Source organism: Seriola lalandi, unplaced genomic scaffold, assembly GCF_002814215.2.
Source record: "Seriola lalandi dorsalis isolate HSWRI2012SDOR001 ecotype SW California unplaced genomic scaffold, Sedor1 jcf7180002054244, whole genome shotgun sequence".
Taxonomy (NCBI): Eukaryota; Metazoa; Chordata; class Actinopteri; order Carangiformes; family Carangidae; genus Seriola; species Seriola lalandi.
In genome coordinates, this window is record NW_019524797.1 from 433,450 (window position 1) to 442,242 (window position 8,793).

At 39.9% G+C, this 8,793-nt stretch overlaps 2 protein-coding genes across 2 annotated transcripts in view; one reads left to right on the top strand and one right to left on the bottom strand.

Annotated features, from left to right (window-relative positions):
- Positions 1 to 13: 13 nt before the first annotated feature.
- Positions 14 to 5,735, bottom strand: LOC111653766 (cytochrome P450 2J4-like). The gene is made up of 9 exons (XM_023404446.2): positions 5,413 to 5,735; positions 3,962 to 4,124; positions 3,650 to 3,799; positions 3,359 to 3,519; positions 1,976 to 2,152; positions 1,740 to 1,878; positions 1,286 to 1,473; positions 974 to 1,115; positions 14 to 693 (listed from the first exon to the last, which is right to left on the bottom strand). The coding sequence occupies exons 1-9, from the start codon at positions 5,611 to 5,613 to the stop codon at positions 518 to 520; spliced, it is 1,497 nt and encodes a 498-aa protein (XP_023260214.1). The 5' UTR covers positions 5,614 to 5,735; the 3' UTR covers positions 14 to 517.
- A 673-nt stretch (positions 5,736 to 6,408) lies between these two features.
- LOC111653752 (cytochrome P450 2J2-like) overlaps positions 6,409 to 8,793 on the top strand; it is a 5,616-nt gene continuing 3,231 nt past the window's right edge. The window contains exons 1-3 of the mRNA XM_087173507.1: positions 6,409 to 6,725; positions 7,380 to 7,542; positions 7,828 to 7,981. Coding sequence (XP_087029633.1) covers positions 6,543 to 6,725; positions 7,380 to 7,542; positions 7,828 to 7,981 — 500 coding nt within the window. The 5' untranslated portion in view covers positions 6,409 to 6,542. The remainder of the gene's footprint in view (positions 6,726 to 7,379; positions 7,543 to 7,827; positions 7,982 to 8,793) is intronic.

Sequence of the window (8,793 nt, forward strand, 5' to 3'; positions counted from 1 at the left end):
GAAAGCCTTCAAATGCAGGTGTAATTGTTTATTGACGATTTCTGTCACACTAATTTCAAACATCACATAAACTGATTATCCGGTTTACTACAAACTAAATAAATTTCCTTACAACAACAGATATGGCAGATTGCCAGGCTGATAAACAGCACCCAGCCTGGGGGCATGGTATTCTCTCACTGAGTGTTTTTCTCACCAACCAAACCACAGACTGAAACCACCATGTGAACATGTACAGGTCTGAATGAGATGCATGAAGTAAACATCAATCTTATTAATTCACACACATAAAGTTTTAGAAAGTCAGACAAATACAATGTGCAGTGCAAAAATAGCTCCCATTGATTAAAAAAAATCTGAATGTTTTTTTAGGATTTTCTTTGCATATTTGAATACAGTGGTTTACTTCAATGCATAAAGGTTTATTGTAAAGGCTGACTGATTGAGAGCAAGAAAAGTAGCCTACTTCTACATTGTGTTTTACTCCAACTTGGTTCAGGTTGGGGCAGTTAGTGGTTTATCGTGGTTCGGCACATAGACGATAAGGTTTGGGACAGTGAACGCCTCCAAGCCTGGACTCCAGAGTGGGCTGCTCTCCAGCAGGTGGCGAGAGGGTAAACCTCTGAAGGAGGGAGGTAAAGAATAGGAATAACTCCATCCTGGCCAGCTGTTCCCCAAGACACACGCGCTTACCTGAGAATACACAATATATCGGATGAGTCGGACTCACAAAAGCTTCAAGGGATCCGCTTTCATCACATTATATTACTACAGCTCTGGAACAACCTAAGGATAAGATGGAGACACTCATCCCCTCCCAACTATCTTACCAAACAATTTAAGTAATGTTATGGCAAACAGTTACACAGTCAAACTATTGATAACAGGCAACTGTTTTTTTCCATTTTCCTTCGTAAAGCTTGATTTAAACAACATGTAACTGAGTTTTGGAGGGTTGTAACTGCTGACTGACCTGCTGAAAAGGGAAGGAAAGCCTCTCTCTTCCTAAATTTACCATCCTGGTCCAGAAAGTGTTGAGGGTTGAAGGAGTGTGGAGTTTCCCACATCGACTCATCATGTAGGACCGAGTGCAGTGTGGGTATGATTATGGTGCCCTGGAGAAATATATTAATCAAAAGCATTGACTGGCCTGAAAAACGTCAAAAAGGTGATGGTTTTGGAGTGAGTGGCAAAAAAAGTAGGGCATTCAAAAACTATGCCAAAAAATATAATATATAATAGAAAACAAACAGTTTAGTTCTTTCTAAAAATGTCCATCATGTACCTTTGGAATTGTGTACTTGTCGAACGTGGTGTCCTTGTTTGCCATGTGGACCACATTAAGTGGGATGATGTTGCCCATTCTCTGGATCTCATGGATGACTGCATCAGTATAGGGCATGTTTTCTCTGTCAATCACAGAGGGCTGTCTGGATGAACCAACCACAGCATCTATCTCAGCCTGGACTCTTTCTGCAAACAGTGAGAACAGGAAACATTGTGAAACTGCATAAACAGAGGGGGAAATTATGTGCAAAACCTCCCTCCTTTCCACTTTCTCTTTCTCAGTCAGCACAGGGTTGACCTATGAGAGGCCCCTGATACTATAAAGTTATGTCAAGATGCATGCAAAGGATGCAGGCATGGGGAGGGACTCACACACACGTACACACGCACGTGCGCACACACACACACACACACACACACACACACACACACACACACACACACACACACACCTTGTATGTGAGGGTAGTAGATCATGTATAGAAGTCCCCAGCGTAAAGTAGTAGTAGTAGTTTCAGTTCCAGCACCAAACAGGTCCAGGGTGCAAATACACAAATTTTTTAAATCAAAACCAGAATCTTTGTCTTCCTTCTATTAATGACAGAAAGAGACAGTAGTCAGTTGACATATTTCTTTGGAAAATGCATTCTGAACAAACATGGTACAGTCAAATAAAAACGTCTCTCACGTCTCTCATTTCTATGAGGAAGGAATCGATGTAATCTCGTGGTGAGGAGGGGTCAAGGGTTTCTCTGTGTTCTTTGATCTTGATTTCGATGAAGTCAATAATCTTCTGTAAGAGAGTGAGTATCTTCTTGTGAGGTCCAGGCAGCCACTTCATGAGCCAGGGCATTGCGTTGTAAATCTACAGAGCAGGAGGACAGATACCAGCTCATCTGAGAATCAGGCAACAGTTCACCACTTGAGTACAGACAAAGACTTTCTAAACATCAGGCATTACCATTCATGGACAGTTGTATGTAGTTGTGGTCCACTTATCACCTCTGCCAAGGAGGTCATGTTTTCACCTGTGTGTTTGTTTGTCGGAAGGATTATGCAAAAGTTATGGAAGTAATATGAACCAAACTTGGCGGAGGGATGGGCCAAAGAAGAACCAATTCAATTTTGAAGCAGATCTGGATGATTTACTATGATTTAAATTTTTTTCTCTGAGGTTCGGTGTATGTTGTTTGGCCTTGGCGAAGATCTGATGGGTTTTCATGAATCCCACCACCTGCTGGCAGTAAACAAAATTACCTGTAAGCCCATGTCCAGGAGATTCTTCAGTGCTTTAGTGTGTTTGTTTGTTACACATGGTGGTGGAAAGTAACTAAGTACTGTACTACAGTGCAGTTATGGGGTATTTATACTTGAGTATTTCAAACCAATTCTTCTTCTTCTACTCCAATATCCATCCATCCATTTTCTACTGCTTATCCTCTAGTAGGGTCGCGGGGAGGCTGGAGCCTATCCCAGCATCTTTTCGGGCGAGAGGCGGGGTACACCCTGGACAGGTCGCCAGTCCATCGCAGGGCAAACACATAGAGACAGACAACCATTCACACTCACAGCCACACCTATGGTCAATTTAGAGTATCCAATTAACCTAGTCCCCATTTGCATGTCTTTGCACTGTGGGAGGAAGCCGGAGTACCCGGAGAGAACCCACACTGGCACGGGGAGAACATGCAAACTCCACACTGAAAGATCCTACGGCTGAGCCGGGACTTGAACCCGGAACCTTCTTGCTGTGAGGCGACAGCACTAACCACTGCAGCTAGCCCTCCAATATATATTTCAGAGGGAAATATTTTAGTCTTTACTCCACTACATTTATCTGATAGATGTACAGTGGAAACCTGATACAGTGATGACATCTGTGCAGGTCAAACAGATCATTATGAGTGGATGATTATTCTTTATTTAGTTGTTTTTTATTTAGTTTCATTTTAATTATGTTGTAATGGAATCCTTTTAAAATATTGTTGTTAAAATACACTATTAATTTCTGATCTCTGGCTGGATAAATTTTGATTTTAAAAAGATTACTGTGTGCACTATGTTAGCTAACCTGTATCACCAAACTTTCCTGTAGGGACACTACATCACTGAAGTTCTGAAGAATAGACTTGTAGTGCTCGTCAGTGTACTCAAATCGATCCCCAAACACCAAGCAGCAGATGATGTTGGACACAGCATTGTTTATCAGTGGCAGGGCATTAAAGGGTTTTCCTGTAAAATAAATAGAAGACATAGAAACAACAAATAAATATATACAGTACCAGCCAAAGCCATATATGTACACATTTATATATGTATATATATACATATACATATATACAAAATAAGATTTGTTTAGTGCCTTGATGAACTGCAAAAGCCTCAGTGAGATATCGGCACTCCTGCTGGATGGATGGCTCCAGGGTTTTCTTGCCCAAACCAAAGTTTCTGAGAGTATGAAGAGCAAATCTCCTCTGCTGCTTCCATGGATTACCGTTTGATAACACAAGACCTTTTGGAAAAACACAATATAGCATTAAACCATATGTAACAGGACCTGAATGTAAATACCACAAACTAAATGTTAATATGCTTCACATGGTGTATGTCTGATACTTCTGGCCTCACTGATCATGAACTAGGAACTGTTTAAATAACCTGCAACGCAGACTACCTTTATTCCCAACTGAATCAGCAAACAGTGGTACGATGGGACGATCTGTGAAGTCCTCTCCTCTTTGGACCAGGGCTTCTCTCACAAGTTTGTAGCCATTAATAACCACACACCGTCCACCAAAGATGCGAAGGCTGAAAACATTTCCATATTTCTCTGCAAACTGAACACACCAGGTTTAATCTCTCGATTTGCCTTTGACAATAGTGACTCTAGGCTGTGTAAAAAAAATTGCATTATTATTGCAAGTGTAAATTTGTGAGTGCAGCTATTTGAATAATGCAGCCTCACAAATATTACATGTCTCATGAAAAAAGACCACATTGCAAACATGACTGGGTGGCTAGGGCGTGACTCCACATGCAGTTCCTATTAAAGCCACTAGAGGCTGGTTAGAGAAAACTCAAACAACTGCAGACCTCATCTTTCATTCTTAATTGGTTTGCATCTTATTATTTAAGTCTGGTGGTGACTGTTTCTTCAGTGAAATATTAAGGGTAATAGGTGGCTGTGTTTGAGGGCAAATCTGTGGCTGTCACCACGTTGAGTAAACAGGCAGTGAGATGTAATTCTGACACATTTGATGATGAAGCATACGGTACGTGGCATCACTGAAGAGGAGGCACTCCAACCTAGGATAAGGTCCAGGTTATGACAAGGTATTGAACAAGAGCTTTTCTTCTCTCTCTTTGTTCCCTGTGCAACCTGGTGGCCCTTCTTACAGTATTTCTTACTATTCTTGCTTGTAAAGTGTTTTCCACAGAATTTATTTTGCCAATATTTGAGTTAGGGTTAAGGTAAAAAAAAAAAGCTCATCTCAAGACATTCCCAAAGAGATTCAATTTAGTAAGAACATCAGTAAATATTTACATTTGAGAAGCTGGAACCAGAACATTTGTGGCTCAGAATGAGTTAAATGATTAACAAAGAGTTAAAATGGTTGCCAGTGAACTGTCCGTCAACATTTCATAACACTTGATGCAATGACTTGAAACTCAGGAGCTACCTAACCCCTTTGGTTCTACATCCAGTGCTAATGGTGGCACTTCACTTGATTACATAACACAGGGGATATTTGACTCTGTTTAAACTGGGCCAAACAGCTTGGTTGAGTTTTTATTTTTGAAGGCTAAGTCCATTTCTGCAGTCTTCTTGCACATGAGTTAATGGTTTCTTGCATTTCCCAGGGGAACTTGCCTGAAGCTTATTCATAGCTCTGAAATTGAGTTTTCACTTCCTGGACTTTTCATTCACATACATATTTATTTATTTGATTTTGAAATGAATATTACTAAATAAAAAAAAATGTAATATTTATTTAAAAGTGTAGAATGTGCAACGAAAAGCAATGGGTAGTGGGTACTTGATCCTAAGGATGTTTTGTTGTTTTCTCTTGTTTTTTCTGAGCCATTTGACTGAACGGCATTCACACTGTATTTATGGAGACATACCTCTGTGAACTGCAGGTGAAGTCTGGTGGGATCAATGCGATGAATATCCCCAATCAAAGGCAGAGCCCACGGTCCAGGAGGAAAGTCTGACGGCACTCTGTTCTTCAAAACATCAGCCAACAGCAGGAAAACGCACAGAAATATCAAAATGCTCCAGGCGTCTATCCACTCCAGGCCGAGTACACCGTATATTGTCTCCATTCGGCGGCTTGTTTATACTAGCTTACTTGTTTTACAGCTGTACATGTCACGACTGCACAGAGCTCAATCAAGTTTGTAACTACACTGGGTCCCTGTCTTACCTCCAGGAACCAGAGAGGTAACTGTGATAACAAGGCAGTGTTTCCGGCGTTTTGTTTTTTCAAAATAAAAGCGCGTGTGTGCCTGTTAGTGGCGGAGGAATAACTCAGATACAAGTAAACGTCCTGCATTAAAACAATTACTTAAGTAAAAGCACATTAGGCTATTACATTATAGTCAAAAAATTCCCATTATGCAGAATGACCTTATCATACATTTTAGGCCTATTTGAAGAAGGCTATAGATGCATTAATGTGTAAGCATTAGGACTACTTTAATGTTGCAGTTGCTGAAGGTGGGGCTAACCCTAACTACTTTATTTGCTGCTGGGTGTCCTAAATGGTCTTCATTTCTCCAGAAGGCTGTTTAATGGTTAAGACTTTAATTTAGACATAAGGCTATATATATATACAATTACTGAATTATTTTATTGCTGCACCCTTTGACACTGGGTCAAATGTGTCTCGCCGCTAAACCTATGTACACATCTCTTACACACACATGTATAAAATCCATCTACTGTACAAAAACTATAATGTATTTGAATATGACTTTACATTGGTACTTGATTTATTGATTGATCAAAGATAAATGATCTTATTAAAATGATTGGGAAGACCACCTTGTGTCCCTCACATGCAGTGCATGTGCAACAGTATGGTTGAAAAGTTCAAGCTCCAGCCTTGTTTTTCACTTCAGAGGTCCTGAGAGGACGTAAGTGTTACATAACATAACATTCCCTTGCTGGGCTCCTGTTTTTCCAGTTTCCTCCACTCCTCTCCCAGATAACGTAAAGGATCGAACAGAGGACCTTTTGAAATATCTTCATCATGATTTTTCAAGCGATTTTTGATTGCATGGACTTTACTGGTTGGCTCTTGTTTGGTTTTGTATTGTTACTTTTCACTGATGTGGTAAGAAACTGGAGGCCTCACAACTTGCCACCTGGACCCTGGGCCATGCCTTTTCTAGGAAATGTCTTCACTGGAGTTGACTTCAAAACAATGGAGAAGGTAAAGTGACCAGTTACACTTTATGGAGTATGTGCATCTGAGTTTTTACAAAGAGAGGAAGTTTTTTAATATCCATGGGGCAGAGGGTTTAAATGGAGTAGTGTTGTCAACATGAGGAGAGCAAGGACTAATGATACATACACATCATAAGATTGCAATTAAAAAGTGCCAGTTTCGTATCAGTGTGTGCTCATGTATTTCACCCAAACCAACTTTTATTTTCTGCTGCTTGATTGACAGACAGCAAAAAAAAATAATGCTGCACCTCATGGAAAATGACTCAAATTACAGTGATTGTTACAAAGACCAATGCAAAGGTTCAGATTTATCACAGTCTCATACAAAAAATGTCAATCGTCACTTATTGAACATCGGATACACAAAACAATGACAAACTACATCAACACAGGGCAACAGCATGCACAAGGTGAATTTAGCAGAATAATAGAACCTTTTGTAGCAGTGGTTGCAATGAAGAACTACGTCAAAGTTTGTCCTTTTTTTTAGTGAAGTATTGATGTTATTTGACACACTTTTAGCATTTCAGCTGACAAAACAGCCTTTATTTCTATTGCATAATTTATATACTGAAAGTTTCAAAATGTCTTTGACAAACATTTCCTCTCTTGAAAAGTATATTGTTTTTAAATACAGCTTGCTCAGGAGTACGGCCCCGTGTTTAGCTTGAGAAGAGGCAGCGAGAGGATGGTGTTTATTTCAGGATACAAGATGGTCAAAGAAGCTCTTGTCAACCAGCTGGACAGCTTTGTTGACCGACCTGTCGTTCCTCTCTTCCATGTTGTCTTCAAGGGCCTTGGTGAGTAGGTAAATAAAATGGTATAACAAATGGCTTTTCTCCATAACTATAACCTGAAATCGTGGTTTGGACAGCCGGCTCATGTGGGATAAATTATAATGTGAATGCAGAATACGCGTAGTGTTGATACGTTGGTGTCTACAACTCGTCCCTGTCTAATAGGACGCACCAAACTCAGCCACAGCAGAGGTTAGGGAGTGACACCAAGCGTTTCTGTTCATCGTGCGTCGGACTTTGTGCACAGCCTGTTTGCTTTGTTAACAATTTGATATAACATTTTCACAGGCATAGCTTTGAGCAATGGTTACCTGTGGAAGAAACAGAGGAAGTTTACCAACACTCACCTGCGTTACTTTGGAGAGGGCCAGAAGTCGCTGGAAAAATATACTGAAGTGGAAAGTAACTTTCTTTGTGAAGCTTTCCAAGAGGAACAAGGCAAGTGGATGGCTCGTGTGACTTACCTTAATTGTTTGTTTAGGATGATTTATCATTGCTTAACCCATAAGGACCCACTGTGACACGGTTGTCTCACGCCCTATTAATGCTCTGGATGGTTCCATGTTAAGTTAATCCTTGAGTTTTCACTCATGAAGTCCCAGAGTAACACCTATAGCGCATTTATGATAGGTCATGTGACCAGTGGGGTGATCATGTGTTTCCATACCAACCGACTGAACTTGACTGAAATTTGCATTTGGAAAAACCAGCTACCTAGCTAATTTGAAGCTGCTCTTTCTGAGGCTAAAAGGTAAGATTTATCCAATTCAAGGATTGCAATGTTTAAATATCATGCTGTTTGTTAAAAATAAACTATTGTTTACACATTTCTTGAAGAACTTTGTATAAAACGATCAAGTAAATATTGGTGTGACACAAATGTCACATCGGGCAATTAGCCTAAAAACTGTTGAAAAAAATTGTTGTGACTTATGTGTCACAATAAGAAAAGTAATCATGATCTGATCAGTTTACTTGGCTGATTCAATTATATTTAGTTATATATTGTTTATTCTAGCTTAATTGAACCAATATCAGTTGTATAATTTTATTCATGGGTTGCAATAAGACCTGTTGGGCACCAAGTAGCTAGCTACTAAAATGGCAGGTCTGGGACTACATCATGACATCAGGCAAGGCATGAATATTTACCATTTTTTCTCTCTAGATGAACAGGGAAAAGAGATGGGATTGGGATAAGCATAGCCAGTTCATTCTGGACATGATTCAGAATGGAGATGAAAGTGAGATTGA